The sequence below is a fragment of the Eumetopias jubatus genome, unplaced genomic scaffold (genome assembly GCF_037043125.1).
Source record: "Eumetopias jubatus isolate StellerSeaLion01/CBP00866 unplaced genomic scaffold, mEumJub1_p1.0 scaffold_3, whole genome shotgun sequence".
Taxonomy (NCBI): domain Eukaryota; kingdom Metazoa; phylum Chordata; class Mammalia; order Carnivora; family Otariidae; genus Eumetopias; species Eumetopias jubatus.
The window spans coordinates 182292185-182308906 of NW_028274809.1; the positions used below are offsets into that span (position 1 = coordinate 182292185).

A 16722-nucleotide genomic window follows, 5' to 3' on the forward strand; every position below is an offset into this window, starting at 1 on the left:
TGAGATCATTCCCTCATCAGCTTAGCTCAACACTGCAAATTTCAGAAAGCACAGGGCACGGGGTGAGAGCAGTTTTGCCACTAGACAGCAAGTTTACATGTTCAAGGGGTTCACATTAGGAAAAAAAAAGAAAAAGAATCTCATCTCCTGATAAAAAAACACAGGAGATTTTAAAATCTTCAAAGTTATATTGCCAATTGAGAGCAGGATTTTTTAATTTTTTTTGGCAAATATCAAAGCAGGAAGATCAATAAAAAAGTATCTTTCGTTCGAGGTATTGGGGGGCGATTGAAAAAAATATACAGTAAACAGGTTTAATAAATATCATACATGAGTATTTTTATTATAGGAAGAAATACAGGTGCAGTTAGTGGCAAAACCATAGCGTGAATGCATCATTTCGCCCACCCACTTCGCCAGGGCCACGAGGAGAACCCAGTACTTCTTGCAGTGGGAGGGAAGGTGCAGCATGCAAAGTTTCCTCTGGCAAAGGTGGGATTGTTAGAAGGGAAAAATCCACAGTGACCCGGTTTTTCCTGGCTGACTGGCAGTTCTCTTCCTCCTCTCCAGGACCGTGTATGACGCAAGCAGAATGCCTCCTGAGCAGCTTCTCACTCTACACATGAAGGTAAGTCACGGTCAAGGGGAAAGTTCAACGCGTCATGACACACACCCACACTGAGATGCTCACGCCTCTAAAAGAACCGCACTAAAGGATAATTGTGCCATTGCCAGCCACAGAAATGTAAGTACAATGACAAACCTGAGGCTGAAGGACATTCTGCACGTTTCTGAGAACTAGAAATACATTCCTAAGTAGTTCACCTGTTTATTGGTATGTGTGCTTGCCTATAATGAAATAATAGGAAAACAGTGGCTAAGGCAACACCAATCTATCATTGTTCCAGGTTTAAATTCAAGCTTTATCCATTCCCACAAAGTTCCAAATAGTTTGACCCTTGATTATTTCAGGAAAAAATGTTAAATATAAGGAGGATGTGTTGTGCTGGGGGTACCAGTGTGAGTTGGTTACAAATAAAGCCTTATCCCTGAATCACCTAGATGATCAATTAATTTTTCTGGAGCTGGCTCTGGACCCAACACCCATTTGCATGGATAACTGTGTATAAATGGTATTCTCCAGCATACAGACCATGGCGATTCTAAATGAGTGGCATTTTGATCTCCCTACCTGTCCAACCTGCCGAAACTATTTGCTCAAGGTCCTCCACTGTAAACACTGCCCTGATGTGAAATCTTGGAAACAAGAATTGGGGGGATTTCAGGAAATGGGCCCCATCCTTAGATTATACTCTGATAATAACTCCAGGTTAACTGAGTTATTTAAAAAAAAAAAAAAAAGTCACACTTAATGAACACCAGAACATGAAGCATGGGTTACTTTGGGGCTAAATCCATTAGCTGTAAGAAACACTTAAGTTATACGAAAAGAAATTACCTTATCCAGGGAATTGCTTTTCTCACTATTCCTTTCTGGAAGGCTGTTCCCCGAATCTGTGCTTATGAGAGATCCTCTTGAATCAGCGTTTCTCACACTATTGATGTTTGGAGTTGACGTTGTATATGGAGAAGCTAAACAGAAATTAAGCCAAGACCAAAGACTTGGTGAGATACAACAAAATAAAGACAAGCAGTGAACTTTAAGGGAAATTGCTTCTACGACACTTATTTTTTTTGCTAAGTTGGTTCAAGAGTTTCATTCAACTACCTCACCTTTAAAGAACCAGGCCATAAGCCGAAACATTCAGACATAACCAAGAATTCACTTATGTGAAGCTACCTTTGATTTCTCAGACTAAAGGAACACACACTGTTCCAGAATGAGACAAAGACGTTAAAAAAGTTAAAAAGATAAATCCATCTACAACTATCAAATCAAAAAATGAAACCATGAAATGAGCCACAGTATTCAAACTATATGCTGAGGTGCCCTAGGAAACTCACAGGGGTGTCTTGGGATGTTTTACATTTTCAAGAAAAACACGATGATGCTCAAAACTGCAGTTTCGACTGAAACTGCAGTTTCAATGTTAGATCGTGCTACATTCCTTTCGATGATGTCCTATCTTTGTGAAGCTAGGGATTTGGTGGTTGCCATGATAAAAAGCAGGTACTGGGTGAAAATCAATGTGGAACAGGATATGAAGATGGTGGTGAGCAATCTGATTCCAAATTTGAGAAGCTGGGCAGTGCCTCACAGGGACACGCATCCCATTGGTAATGGCTGTGGTTATTAAAAATAAATATTTTTTCTTTAAATTTATGTATATTTTTTTCAGATGCCTACTACGTTGTTCAGATATAAGAACTTACTAGGTTATGTGGCTCCAAGTACCTCATAAACAGAACTGTTGGGTGTTTACTCTGGCCTGGGGACTTGATGAAAAAATTACTGTGACAATAAGCATGCTGTGAACGGAGAATGTCTGGGAATCTCTGCGACAGTTCTGAGCAGAAATGAAATGTAACTTAGAAATAAAATGTGTGACATCCGTGAAAAAAACAGCATTTGAAGTCAGAAATCAGCCCCCACCTCAGTGCTATGGAATTTTTAAAAGTAATAGATTGAATTCCTGCTTAGATAAGATTTAAGTATATCACATAATTTAAAATGACTATCAAACTTGTACATTCCACGCTGAACCAAAAGGCATGCCTCCAGCTCAAATGCCTGGCTGGCTGCGCATGCTGTATGAAGAGCCTTTTGGCACCATGCTCCAGCGAGCTGTAAGCACGGCCTCCCACACCCAACACCTCAGAACAGGCCAGCCATTTTCAGATTTTAGGATGCAAATTAGCTGTCATGGACTGAGACGCTTTCTTTTTTTAAAGATTATCTATCTATCTATCTATTTAGAGTGTGAGGCGGGGAGGGGTAGAGGGAGAGAAAGAATCCCAAGCAGACCCCATGCTGAGCATGGAGCCCAATGTGGGGCTCGATCTCAAGACCCTGAGATCCCATCCTGAGCCAAAATTGAGTTGGATGCTCAACCCACTAATCCACCCAGGTACCCCTGAGACACTTCTAAGTTAATCCCTCCCTCTACCTAACACTCAGGTTTATCCATCACCAACATCCCCGAAACTGAATCAGCATATTAAAATTAAGAAAAGAAGAGCTAGGGGAATTTGAAAATGTAAAAATGTAAGTGATGGCTAGAACATGTAAACACTGGTCCCAGGCTGCCTCATCCCAGAACAGAAACCGTGTGATGGATTGTCATGGGGAACAGGTAAAAACCTACGAAAAAACTATGAGCCTTTTTCTATACTTAGAGATAAAACATACTTTATGACCAAATTTTAATTATAGTTCTCCTAATATAACCATACTTCATATATAATGTAGAACATAATGATCATGAGAAAGAGGTCCTCATTAAAGTAAAATTAGACCTTAAATTCCCAGGGTTTTAGGCTCCATTCCAGAAATGGAGTCCTAATCTAAGGCAAACAGATGGAAATGCAATAAATCAAAATCAACATGTTCAGTAGAACTATATTCCCATTGTGTGAGTGTGTGTGTGCTTAAATATCTCAGCCCAGTGCATTTTAAAAATCTTAAACAACATGTAAGTAAAATGAAAAGCAGTTTGGTTTACTTCCGTCTTCTGTGTATAGACAGCCCAATGCAAAACACTGACCAGGTGGAAAAGGGAACCCTGAGCCTAAGACTGTGTGCCTTTTAAAGCAAATATAATCTCGGAGTGGATTTATCCAGGCAATGAACAGTTCTAGAAATCTTCATGCACCAAGTTCCAAAGGCATTTAAAAACAATGCCGAAGGTGCATTCTCAATAGGTGAGGAAAGAGGATTTCTACTAAATAGAGACGTAAGGAGAAAGTCTGCTCTTGAAGGATAAGAACCAGGACTCAAGTTAACTGGAAACCCCTCAGTAAATAAAAGAGAAGCTACCAGAAAACTAGCAAACCCAGTTCAAAGGTGGGGGCTTTTCTGGAAGGCATTCCTAAAAGGGAACAAGGATTTAAGTCTTTAAAGATGGGGGTAATAGAGATGAAGCCTGAGGATAAACAAGTCTGTTAGGTTGAATTCCTAAGAAAAGTGGATTCAGATCTTGAAATTTAAGAGAGTGAAAAGGGATTAAATCAGTCCCTGGTACTTTTCATAACTTCATCGTGAACAGAGAGCAACTGAAGGTCATTAATGCCATTCGAGTCTTGGTAATGATACCCAATGGCTCATCTTTATGTTCTCACGGCAACCTATTCCCTAACAAGGTGATGAAGAATTGGAAAATAAAGTCACAGTCAAAGCATCACCTCATTCTAGTTTGATCATTTCCAGAGTCTTGAATCCTACAGAGTACTGGTCAGGGAGTTAAGATTTCAACACATTCCTGGGCCCCAAGAGTCATGAAATTGGCTCCTGAGAGTGTACCACAAAGCATGCATAACACTGAAGAATTGTGCTTGTTATAATGGCAGTCAGATAATGTCACCATGCCCAGCACTCTGCACATCGCATGAGCTTTCCACTCCTTGCCATGACTCTGTTTTGGAGATGTGGACACTGAGGGCAAAGAGGAGAGACATGCTGCTCAGGGCAATTAGTAACTGATGGGGAGTCTGGATCCCAAACCACCTCTGTCTGACCTTAACGCCAGTGCCGTGAGCTCCTGCAGACAAAATCTTCCCGTGAAAGTCCCTTTCCCGCCCCTGGAGCAGTGGCTGGGCGTGTGGGCAGAGCAGGGCAAAGAAGACAAGTGAGGGCCCCAGGAGAAAGGCAAATACAGTCAGTCTCTGCTCTGAGCATTCCGCATGAATTAACTCACTTAATCTTTACGATGCCTAATGAGGTAACTACAACTATGAAAAATATACACAAGCATTAGTAAGATTAAAGACTGGTACTGTAGGATAAATCTGGACATTGGTGTGGGGTTTCTGATTTTACATTCTGCTCCCTTTCATCACCTACATGAAACAGCATCTTGACGTCAACAACAACAAAGAAGGTAAGGACATAAATTCAGAATAAACAATGCTCCTGCAAATTAAAGGGCTTAGAGGACTGCCCTTTATTCTGCCCTGTGAGTTACTTCCACGTGTCCCAAGCACTGGCCACGGCAGGATGCTTCATTTATTCAAAATGCAGTGAAAAAGAAAGATAGAATAAACCCGTGAGTGTTTGTGACAATTCTGTGAAGACACATCTACTTTCTTGTTGTACCATTATCTTTATGAAGGATTTGGCACAGGTGCTTAATTAGTCAGAATATTAATAAGTACATTTCTCAGGCATTTTCTTACACAGCACTACTCAATTTGAATCTTGATTTATGCCATCTGTTTTCTTCCCCATGGGGGTAGCTCTTAACATTATATCAGAGAGAAAAATATCCTAGGAAAGATTTTATAAAGCCGATTTTAGAATTGTATTCTTGCCATAGGCCACTATCTCCTCGGTAATTATTCTATCACATTTCATCGAAATCACTATCACCACAAATAAATCCCACCCACATCCCACCCCCCACACACACACCTGCAAAGACATTCCTTTTCTAAAAAATCCAATTTGAAAGTTTAAAACGCTACATTAACGTGGGCACTAACAGCAGACGGCACAAGCCCGTGATTAGGGTGTACCGAATCTGCAATGCCTGCCGATTCGGGGGTCTGTATTTCAGGGTCGAGTTAAGGGGCTGCAATCATCAAATATCAAGACCAGGCCAAGAACAGTCGGGGCAGAAACTCGGACTCCGAGGCCGTCCGGTGAGGGTCGGGGCGGCCCGCCTCGCGCTGGATGCAGGCGCACACAGGATCAGAGCGGAGGGCAGCGAACCGCGTGCGAGCCTTACCGAGGCCGGAGATGGCGCCGAAGAGCTCCTTGTGCAGGCTGCCGTCCGGCGCGATGCCAGGCTTCTGCGGCGTCACCAGTGGGGTCGCGGCTGGCAGCGAGTCCTCCTTCACAGTCTGTCCCACCAGAGGGGAAGAAGAGATAACCGGAGATGACTTTCAAAGAGCCATCGGCTGTTCTCGTTAGTGTGGGGGTGTGTGCCGATGCGGGACGCAAGGGCCCCGCGGGGGCGCGCCACGTGGGGGAAGCCGGTGCCCGGCGCGCACGACCCAGAGGCTGGAGCATGGATCAGATGCGGCGCGGGTCTGCACACAGAGCCGACTTGGTGCCTAAAGCCACTGTTGGTTGCCGCAGAAGGCCTAGCACGTTCCCCCCCCCAGAGCTCGGATGCCCAGCATTTCCTCAGACTGTTTTTTCCCTTAGGAAAAGCCTCAGAGGCTCTTTCTAACTGGAACACTGGTTTTTCTCTCACATCCGAAATCCTCCCCAAATGATCAACAGTGACAACAGCAGCCCTGGAAAGCTCTACAAGCTTGCAGCTCTGTGCGAACTCTCAGTCAATGGAGAAATTAGGTAAATTTTGAAGTTCTGTCATAACAGGGCTTTTTCTTTGGTGATTTTCTCAGGACTGAAGAACTACAAGAGGTAGCATTAGACCCCGAATTCCTTATTCGGATCAGAAAAGCAGACAAGTTCAGAGAATACACGTGTGAAACACAACATTGTATGGGGTGAGATTAGTGCCCTTTGGAACTACAAAACACGTTCTACACATGTGGCACGTCTCAGTGTGCCATTATTTAGGACATGTATTCAGAGGTGGAGAGACAGCATTAAAATTCGGGACAATGCATCACTGGGGGGGGGGAAGGGACAAAACACAACATGAAAATTCCCCAAATGTACGTAATAATCACAAGGTGGAAAGACTAACAACTAAGCTCGTTCATGGGTCCAGAATAAAAGGCAAAAGGAAATTACTATACTGATAGCACTGTGCAAATGAATGCCAGATAGTTTCCACCCTAAACATTTTGAGATCATTTCTGGGATCGTCCTTCAGTCAACTTAATTTCCAATCCATCTTCCAGTAACTGCATGAAGATAATATAAAGTGGTCAGTTTTTGGAGGTGGGGCCATATGTCATTCATGTTGGCCTCCCTGACATCTAATTTTACAGACACAGAGAAATTTTAGCCCAAAGATGTGGCTTTTCCAAGACTGTGTAGCATGTTACCATCAGAATGAGCTAGCACGGAGCTCTCATACTACACAGGTTAGAACTACGCTTTTCTTCTTAACCTCCTCTCCCCATAAACTTTTGTTGAATGTATAGAGAAGGTCCTTATGTCTTACAAGGTATGGTCCATCAGGAAAGCATGGTTTTAAATAACGATTTTCAGCCCAAGAGTTGAAGGTTTACTGATTGACCCCATCTTCGCCAGAAATGCAATTAATCAGTACTATGGATTATTATGGTTTTAGTGGCAAAAAAAAAAAAAAAAAAAGAATGGGTGTGTCTTGGGTTGAATAGTATCCCCCCAAATTCATGTCCACCTGCACCCTCAAAATGTGACCTTATTCGGAAATAGGATCTTTGTAGATGTGATTAAGATGGAAGGTAAAATGAAGTCATCCTGGATTAGGAGCCTTCCATCCAATCACTGGTGTTCTTATAAGAAAAGGAGAGGATTTCAGAGATTGTACAGATACACACCAGGAAGAAGGCCGTGTGAAGACAGAGGCCAAGACTGTAATGATGCTGCCACAAGCCGAAGAATGCAAAGATTTTGGGCAAGCCCTGGAAGCTAGGAGAGAGGTACGGAACAAACTTTTCACACACAGCCTCCAGAAGGAACCAACCCTGTGGATACCTTGACTTTGGACTTCTGGCCTCCTGACTAAGAGAGAATGAATTTCTGTTGGTTTTGGCCACCCCATGTGTGTTCCTTGGTTACAGGAGCCACAGGAAACAAATGCAGGCTGTGTCCAGGTGTGTATGCTTACGTACACTGCCGGGGTTCACAGGGAAGGGCGACACATCCCTCACGTTGATCCGTTGGACATTCTCAATCAGCAGACCGAACAGAGGCAGGTAGAGAGTGGCTATCCTTGCTTGATGGCTCTGAAATAAAGGCACACGGTGCAAGTTTATCCCATGGCTCTGAGAATTGAATGACGGACTGAGCTGGCACTGGCCATCTCCTGCATTTGGATCCTCCCTATAAAGACTGCTATAAGGGGGTGCCTGGGTGGCTCAGTCGGTTGAGCATCTGCCTTCAGCTCAGGTCACGATCCCAGGGTCCTGGGATCAAGCCCCACGTCGGGCTCAGTGGGGAGCCTGCTTCGCCCTCTGCTGCTCCCCCTGCTTGTGCTCTCTCTGACAAATAAATAAATATAATCTTTAAAAATAAATAAATAAATAAATAAAGACCTCTATTAGATTTTAGTGTATAAACAGAGAAGAGTCTTAGTGCCGTTACCACTAATTTTCTAACGGGTTACTTTCTTCATATTACTTAAAGGACATTTATCAATCCATATTTCCTTACACTGGAGTCCACTCACCCTCGAAGCATATCTGTCATCAAAAGAATGCTTTATCAGCAGGTTCTTGAGCACGCTGATGGCAATCAGCCGGACCTCCCTAAACTCCTGGAGGGCGGTCCCCACCTCCCTCAGTAACAGTCCCACCAAGAAGTGGTTTCTGCAGAACTCGTCTGTTAATGAGTAGTCAAGCTGGAGATCTGAAATGAGGATAGATACTGCTTTAGTTACAGAGGCTATCACGCATTCTGAATAAAATAAAAGTCAAAACCACCCTCCACATTCAGCCCACCCTGTGTGTCAACAGATGATTAGACTTAGGTTCTAGTGAGAAAAGGTCAATGACCTAAAATACTGCTCCACTTCCTATCACATCAGACTCTTAAATTTAAATACAGATAATTGCACTGGATTTTGATTTTAGAAGACATTACATCTTGCATAAATATTAAGTTAGTGAAAAGTTTTAATACCAATTTTTAGAACATACAGCATGTTATATTACAAATGAAATGTTGTTATTTACATGAAGGTAAGAAATAAACTTACTGTCTAACTGACATTATAGAGAAGTAATTTGTACATAACAAACATGTAATTAAAGAAAGAATAAATATACATGGTCTCTTAAAATTTTCTTTACTACTGGAGTTTGTTAATCCGTTTACTGGTCATGAAAGCCTATATAGTCCCGTGAAAACCCAATGTGTTTAAAATGAACAAGTTAGCATATAACCTATTTATTCTGCTGTCCCTGAATGAAGAACTTATTTAACATGATTTTTAAAAATATATTCAATACTTCTGCACCTCTAAAAGCCAGTTAAAAAAAAAAACTAATATAAACTAACACTGAAATACACAAAACACCAAACTAAACTAGTAAATCATCAACAAGCTAAACGATCAAACGGAAAGCTCTTCCAGAGAACAGATAGAAGGAGACATGAAATCTGCTGAAGGAGGGTAAATAGAAGCGGCTACACATCCCTCTAAAGCTGAAATATACTTTTCAGTAAGCTGTAGCTAGGACCTGAATTCTTATACTGAATCTATTACTAGAGGAAAATCTATAGACACCTTCTTTGACTTTGATTCCCTATTAGTTACTTCTAAACCTATCCAAAATACTGACCCAAGTTCTATGCAGAAGCAAGGGAAAGTATCCATCTTTCCAGAATAATTATGTCCACTGTATGGTTTTTTAAGCTTTCTTTACCCTAATGACAGTGCACAACTTGAATTCACATAAAGCCCTTACGAAAATACTATGGGTTTAACTGTGCAGAGAAGGGAGGAACACGTAAGAAGGGGAATGCTAAAAACATGTGCTCCTATCAGTGTCATAAGGTACATTATCTGCAGGTGACCCACACCCACCTGCCGAGGGCAGCCCCCCATGGCACCAAATACCCTCATGGTCTACTAAGAGCTTTTAAGAGTCTCCTGGGCACCTGAAGGATTTCATGTCCCTCAGCTCTGCAGGACAAAAACACAGGACCCTACAGGGTATAGGGGAAGGTGGGCATCAGCACACATTCACTGCCCAGCCGTAGGGTATAAAGGACTACCCTCAGTATCCTGACAGGAGAAAGGAAGAGGGTCACAGTCTCCAAGTACAGGTGGGTTAGTAACTGACTGCAAGGTGAGGGGAGCGAGACAAGGTTTAGAATGAGGTCGGGGTCCTAGGAGAGGGCAGAAGGAGACGTGGCAGGCTCCACGTTAAGAGGTGCTGAGTGACTATCTCGGGAGGAAGGTGAAGATTCCCCCAGAGAGGTGGCTGTGTGAGGCTGAGGAGTGCCGGCGTGGGCACGCCCATGTTTGAGGAGCTGGGAGTCAGCAGGAACGTCTGAAGTGGGGGGAAGAGCGGGGAGCAAGACCAGACAGGTGGGCCAGGTTGCATCCGGGATGCCAAATACCCGGTTGTTCCCTCGACCCAGGACACGCAATCCCTGGCTTTCTCCTGATCATCACTCCAAAGTCACCCTGGCCATGAGGCTTTTCCTGGCCGCCCTTTCCCACATGCCCCGCTGCTCATTTCATATCCCCCCTCCTGGCTTTAGTTTTCTCTCCTAAGCCCTCATCATTAATACCACACATACTACACTTAGGTAAAACAGCTAGGGATTTTCACCCTTGTTGTCCATGACTGCTTCCCAAAGTCATGTGCATCCTCGACACGGCTGAATGCCAACTCCAGGGCCCCAATCCCCCTTCTGACTCCTTAAAAGGCAGTCCAAGTCGATCTTGGGGAAAGATATTTATGTCTCTGAATGAATGCTTTTGTGTGTTTCTCTCTGAATTTCAGAGGCCACTGATTTAGGGTGTCGTTGATAGTTTGGTGGCATCCTTCTGCTTTTTCTTTCAGCGTAATCAATCCCCAGGTACATACAAGGCACTAAACTTAGTAATATTACTTGACAGACCTGACAGACTAATTTGATTCATTTGACTTAGTGAAGACAAAGAAATCGCTATGAGTTTACTCTCTTCAAACTTTAAGAAGATACAGAACAGTTAAAGACTCAACATGCAAACATAAAACACATGTGAAAAGCCGTGTTGCTTGTGATTTAGGTTACTGCCACCCCTATGGACAAGGACTATGAAAATGGTGGAATAATACATTTTGAGAGTAAAGCAGGGCATTCTGTTTGTTTGACCTCTTAAAGAGATACCCTAGAGGACCTGGTGACCCCAGGAGCAAAACCCAGATCCCTCCCAGGGGTGTTAAGAGCAGTATCTTAGCTACAGGGAGAATAAATTCACTGGTTTATCGTGAATTTAAAAACTGATCCAAGTATATGGGAAATGCCTAAATGAAGAGCATATATAAGCATTTCAGCAATGACTTGCATTCTTTTTCTTTTACAGGAGGAAGATGCAAGAAAGCAAGCGTCACACCCCACACCTACCTACAGGAGTGTCATTTGACTCCACAGTTGGTGAAAGAAAAGCTAATTCATAAGAAAAAAAGGAAAAGTGAAACAAATAAAAATAAACCAGAGTAAGTAAAATGGATTTCTATTTAAGAAAAGGAATTTTTCAATGAAAAAGAGTCACACTGACATGACCTGAAGTCTAGTAAGTTTGCTGACAAGTTAAGTTCCCATACAACATTTTATCAATGGTTTTTTAAATGGAAATTTAACAAGAAAAAACTTAATTCATGAACAAAAAAAAAATCAGAAAATTCTAATGTCATATCTGAATCATTCTCTTATTAAAAATGAAGGGCTTTTTGCGAAAAGACTCAGACTAACATATATAAGGAGAGATTACCTTGGTATCTCTGAATCCTGCCCTTTCCAAATGGCATCGGTAAATTCAAAGGTATGTAATGTTCGTGATTGCACACCACACGGAGAAATTCAAACTTGTATTCAAAGAGGGTCTGCAGGGAACAATGGTTAGTAAAAATTAAGCGCCTCACTGAATACTTTATACAGCGTCCTAAAAACCTATTAGAAATCATACAACCAGTCGTTAGCCTCTTGACCCTCTTAAAACTGCATGCTCTATGCTATGTTATAGATTTGAGAATGGCTGTGGGCATTTGTTTGAAAATTGGGAACACATTTCATTAAACAATGTCCTCCACTAACTCTTAAGACATTTATTATTTACGTTCCTCCTATGTCAAAAAGGATTTCAGGCAGCTTATAATTACAGACACAGACTTAATACAATAAAAAAAATGAGTAAGGCAGAGCTTTACAGAGGGAGGAGGTAGATAATCCTACCAGAGAAAGGCTACATGGTTATTTCTATTACCATGTTAAATAAACTATGATTTGCAACACATACACTTTTAATTTTGCAGTTGAGAAGTCTTTTCAGTTATTTATGAGGAAATCAGTAAGTATGTTTATTGTACATCCAGAACTACTGCATCCCTAATATTTTACACATTAATGCAAGTACTAGTTAGTACTAGTTAGTATCCCCAAAAGGGGACAACAGTGCCTCTGGGATGGAAAGAAAACTGTGACGTGAGCCCAAACAGGTGGGTTTCTGGATATCAATCTGTGAGACAAAAAGCAGTGTGTAACATACACGCTACCTTCGGGTCTCCAGGAGCAAAGCAGCTGATGTAGTTGTTGATCTGCTTGAAGACAAAGCCCCTGTCCATGAAGGTGAAACATCTCTGCAGAGAAACAAGCCACAAAGGTGAGTATTTAGGCCCTAGCTTTTTTTTTTTTTTTGAAAGTTGGGTTGAAATCAGCATTTACTGTTAATAAGTTTATCTATCCTATAGCATAAAAATGTGTCATTGGTATCGACTGAGCAATTACTGTACACTAGTCACTGCTAGAATGAACATTTCGCCACCTGACTGACACCCTCTGCGCCCTGAGGTCCCTACCTTGATGAACACAGCAAGGCTGTGATTTGCATTTTTAGATGCCTCCGGATTATCTCGAAATTTCTGAGTGATGTGCGGCATCAGCATATTCACAACGGTTTCCACAGCGTGATGATAGGATGCAGGAAATCTCTGGTTTCGCAATAACTAAAAAGAATTTAGAGCAAACGTGTGTTATTTTTAAAGTTGCAACCCTCTGGGCGGGGGGGGGGGGGGGGGAATATCCCTGAGTCCATTTTTAAAAAAAACCCAGAGCTCCAATCTTATTTATCTAGAATGAGAAAAGAGAAATTATTCTTTCTTCTCTCAAAATACTGTACAGGTATTCTCATACCTCATATAAGTGATGTGCATTAGACCTGAAACCCCAAACTTCAGCCTGAGAAAGAGCCTCTCGGAGGTACTTGTAAAAATGTGGAGATGTACCTCTACTCCCAGAGATTCTCATCAGAGCTGCGTCTTTACTGGATACTTCTGGTGGCTTGAATGCCTGTACCTCTCAGAGAATTCTTTAGAAAACAGTGGCTCAGGTTTAAGCTTCAAGTATTCAAATGGAAAATAAACAGATCAGAGACTGTATGTCACTGGTTCAATCTGCTTAGAAACGGTCCTCTACAGGGGCGCCTGGGTGGCTCAGTTGGTTAAGCATCTGCCTTCAGCTCAGGTCATGATCCCAGGGATCATGGGATCTGCTTGTCCCTCTCCCTCTGCTCTTTCTCTCTCTCTCTCAAATAAATAAATAAAATATTAAAAAAAGAAACAGTCCTCTTCAAATTAACTTTACATAATAATTTCTCCCCATCAGGAATGCTTACCTACGAAATTATACAGACCTCAGCAGTTAGCTATCATGGGCTGTGTATCTTCCACACATCAGGCATTGCACTAGTACCTGTTTTTATGTGCTTTTTCATTAAATTCTTACAAGTTTTAACTCTCATTTCACAGAGGGTCGGAGAGGTCAGGTAAATGTGTCTTCAGTCAAGAACCAACAAGTAACAAAGACTCAAACCCAGATCCACCATGAGTCCAAGGCCTGTGTTCTTTCTGCTCTTTGACACTTTGCTTCCCCACCCATGTGCCCAATAAATGAGAAAAATTACTGAGAACCTATATGTGAAGGGATCTGAATTATATGCTCCATGACATTTATCCACTCACGCATGTGATTCTAACAGCCACAACAAGAGGGTTATCTTCACCATTTTACAAATGAGAAAACTGAAGCTTAGCGAGATTCAGTAAGTACTAACTGACCTTCCTTCTCCCTTTTAGTGGTGAAACCCCTGGGTTTCACAGGTGCACACTGATGCCAAGCAAAAGACTACATTTCCCAGCCTAACTTGACCGAGTTCTGGCCAATGGGCTGTAAAAGGAAGACTGCTTTTCCCAGCCATGTCCATGGGATGCTTGCCTTCCAAGTCTTCTTTACCATTGACTAGAATGTGGGGTGGTGGGTGAGCCAGCTTTTCAACCGTGCGGATGAAGGTGACACCTGGGCTGGATAATTGGAGAGGAGCTTGACTCCTTGACCAACCCTGGGGGACAAGCCCCCCACTCTCAGAGCTACCTACTGGCTTATAATTTTCCAAAAAAGAGAAATGAACCTTTTGTCTTATTTAAACCATTATTTTGGTCTGTTTTGCAACAGTCAAACCCGTATCCCAATATCAAAGAAACAGTATTTTCTAAAACTAGAACTGAAACCTAGTTATTTCTGCATGCATTATTTTATGCATTAAATACCAGAACCTATTGTGAATTTTGAAATGCCAGCTTTACAATAATCTCAATTCTCAAACAAATAAGAAAACAATCTTTGCAAACTTATAAACTCAAGAATCCAGTGAGGGAAGAATCAAGTAATAAGTATTTAAAGTTTACCCACTTTCAAAAACAGAACAGTAAATTTGGAAATTCCAAAGGGATTTTGTTCTGTATATGCAACCCCATAACTCTGTATCCTGAGGGGTCAGCCTCAGTAGATGATCAGCTTCCTGGACCCCAGGCAAGGCGACCTCAAACCACCAGGCGTGACTGCCCACTACCCAAGCCGGCTACTCCTGAAAAAAGGTCTCTCAGGAAATACCCGAGGCCTTCAGAATGGGGCTTCGTCAATGGCTGCTTAAACCATGAAAAGTGGATGGATGGGGTGGGCACCACTTAACCTATTAGTCTCTATTATCAAAACGAAAAGTGGGACAACCAGGCATTGTATGTCTCCCAATGTGACACAGCAGTACCAATTATGAAGTATTCTTGCCCCAAAGCAAACCAAACCTAAATCAAACGGAGCTTCAACATCACCACAAGTTTACAGGAACCATGGGGGACAAAGGACCATGCCACGTAACACTGTGAGGTTACGATGTGGGAAATTCTGCAGGACAAAGGGCCCCCCTACTTCAACAAATACACTGCATTAAAAAGCAAACAAATGGAGAAGGAACAGTTCGAAAATCTTAAACTTCACAGACACATCAACCACATGCACTGTACAGACTGCGTTTATATCCTGATTCAGACCAACCGACTGTCAAAGGGCATTTCTGAGACACCTGGGGAAAACCAAATACAGACAGGGTGTCCAAAGACAAAGAAGAAATGTCGCTGACTTTGTTGAGTGTCATAATGGTACAGTGCTTCCATCTCTTTCAAAGGCTTTCTCTGTTAGAGAGGACACACTCAAGTATTTACAGATGAAATGACAGAATATTTGGTGATTGTTTTTAAAATGCTCTAAAAACAGTGTGAAGGTGGAGATGTAAAGTCACAATGGCAGCATGCCAATAACTGTTGAAGGTGAGTGACAGAGCTTCAAACATGAGATTCATTCAACTTTTCTCTTTCCTTTCATGTTTATTTAAAACTTTCTATAATAAGTTTTCATTAAAAAGAAAGAAAATGTGGTGAAGAATGGTGGATAATTAACATACCAACCAACCAACCAACCAACCAAGCTCTTCCATGATTAGGGGTCAACTCAGTGCCTTTGAAGACTGAAATGAAGCTCTCCATGCTGCAACAAATAGCTATTGTCAGGAGCCCTAATTTGGCAACAAAACAGTGAGGTAAGACAAATCTAAAGGTGATAAAGACCAAAGTAATTAGATATTGTTATGGAGACTACTATACACTGAAACAGAAGAAAATGATCTAGGATAATGGGCAGCTGTCCAGAGCGGTGAGTATAGACACACGAGCTCGGAGGAGAGGGCACTGAGACACGAAGACACTTGTCACCCAGACGAAACCCCTACTCCTGACCTGTCCTGCTGTGGGATCTCCTCTCAGCGCTGCTGCAGCGTCCCCAGTGGCCCGGCCACCGCGATCTGCTCCTCTGACACAGGCTGCTGGTGTGGGGTCTGCCTCCCCAGCGCCTGTCCACACCAGATCAGCCTCCTCCGGCGGACCTGCTGTGCCCCATGCCCCCACCCTGCTGTGAGCCCGACACCTCTGTACCATCCTGCCGGCTGCTCAGCTCCTGCCGCCTGACCCCTGGCCTGAGTGGATTCTCCCTGACGACCCACATTCAGCCGTGCTGCGAAGGGCCCTATGAGCCCCGCTGCTAACAGCCAGTCTGCAGACACCAGCGACGGGCTTCACCAAGTCCTACATGTCTTGTCTGGGCTCCAACAGCGACTGCTCCCCAAATCACTGCTTCCTTTACAAGGGAGCACTCAAATGTTTGGTTCTCTTTTCCTTACTGTGTTCTTCTACTCTCTAGGGGTTAGAGCACTCTTTTCTACAGGCTATGTCATGGCTCCCTGAGATATAATAAATAAGACTATTAGCTAATAAACTTCATTTTCCTGGCCTTACCTGGGTATGAGCTCTTTCTCCTGCTTCACGTTCATTCTCTTCTCCCTAAGTGTGGCATCCTTCCAGGTAAAGTTCCACCCCAACCTCCACAAGGCTTTATCATTTTGGAGCTCACACATACACCCTCTTCATTGTTCTCGAACT

At 42.6% G+C, this 16722-nt stretch overlaps 1 protein-coding gene and 1 pseudogene across 6 annotated transcripts in view; one reads left to right on the forward strand and one right to left on the reverse strand.

Annotated features, from left to right (window-relative positions):
• DOCK9 (dedicator of cytokinesis 9) overlaps nucleotides 1-16722 on the reverse strand; it is a 283314-nt gene that overhangs the window by 60348 nt on the left and 206244 nt on the right. For all 6 annotated transcript variants that reach the window (XM_028112025.2, XM_028112023.2, XM_028112024.2 and 3 more), the window contains exons 28-34: nucleotides 12757-12903; nucleotides 12454-12537; nucleotides 11673-11784; nucleotides 8412-8590; nucleotides 7855-7968; nucleotides 5844-5958; nucleotides 1460-1593 (exon numbers count right to left, since the gene is read on the reverse strand). In XM_028112025.2, coding sequence (XP_027967826.1) covers nucleotides 1460-1593; nucleotides 5844-5958; nucleotides 7855-7968; nucleotides 8412-8590; nucleotides 11673-11784; nucleotides 12454-12537; nucleotides 12757-12903 — 885 coding nt within the window. The remainder of the gene's footprint in view (nucleotides 1-1459; nucleotides 1594-5843; nucleotides 5959-7854; nucleotides 7969-8411; nucleotides 8591-11672; nucleotides 11785-12453; nucleotides 12538-12756; nucleotides 12904-16722) is intronic.
• Nucleotides 15540-16328, forward strand: LOC148164779 (keratin-associated protein 3-1-like; annotated as a pseudogene).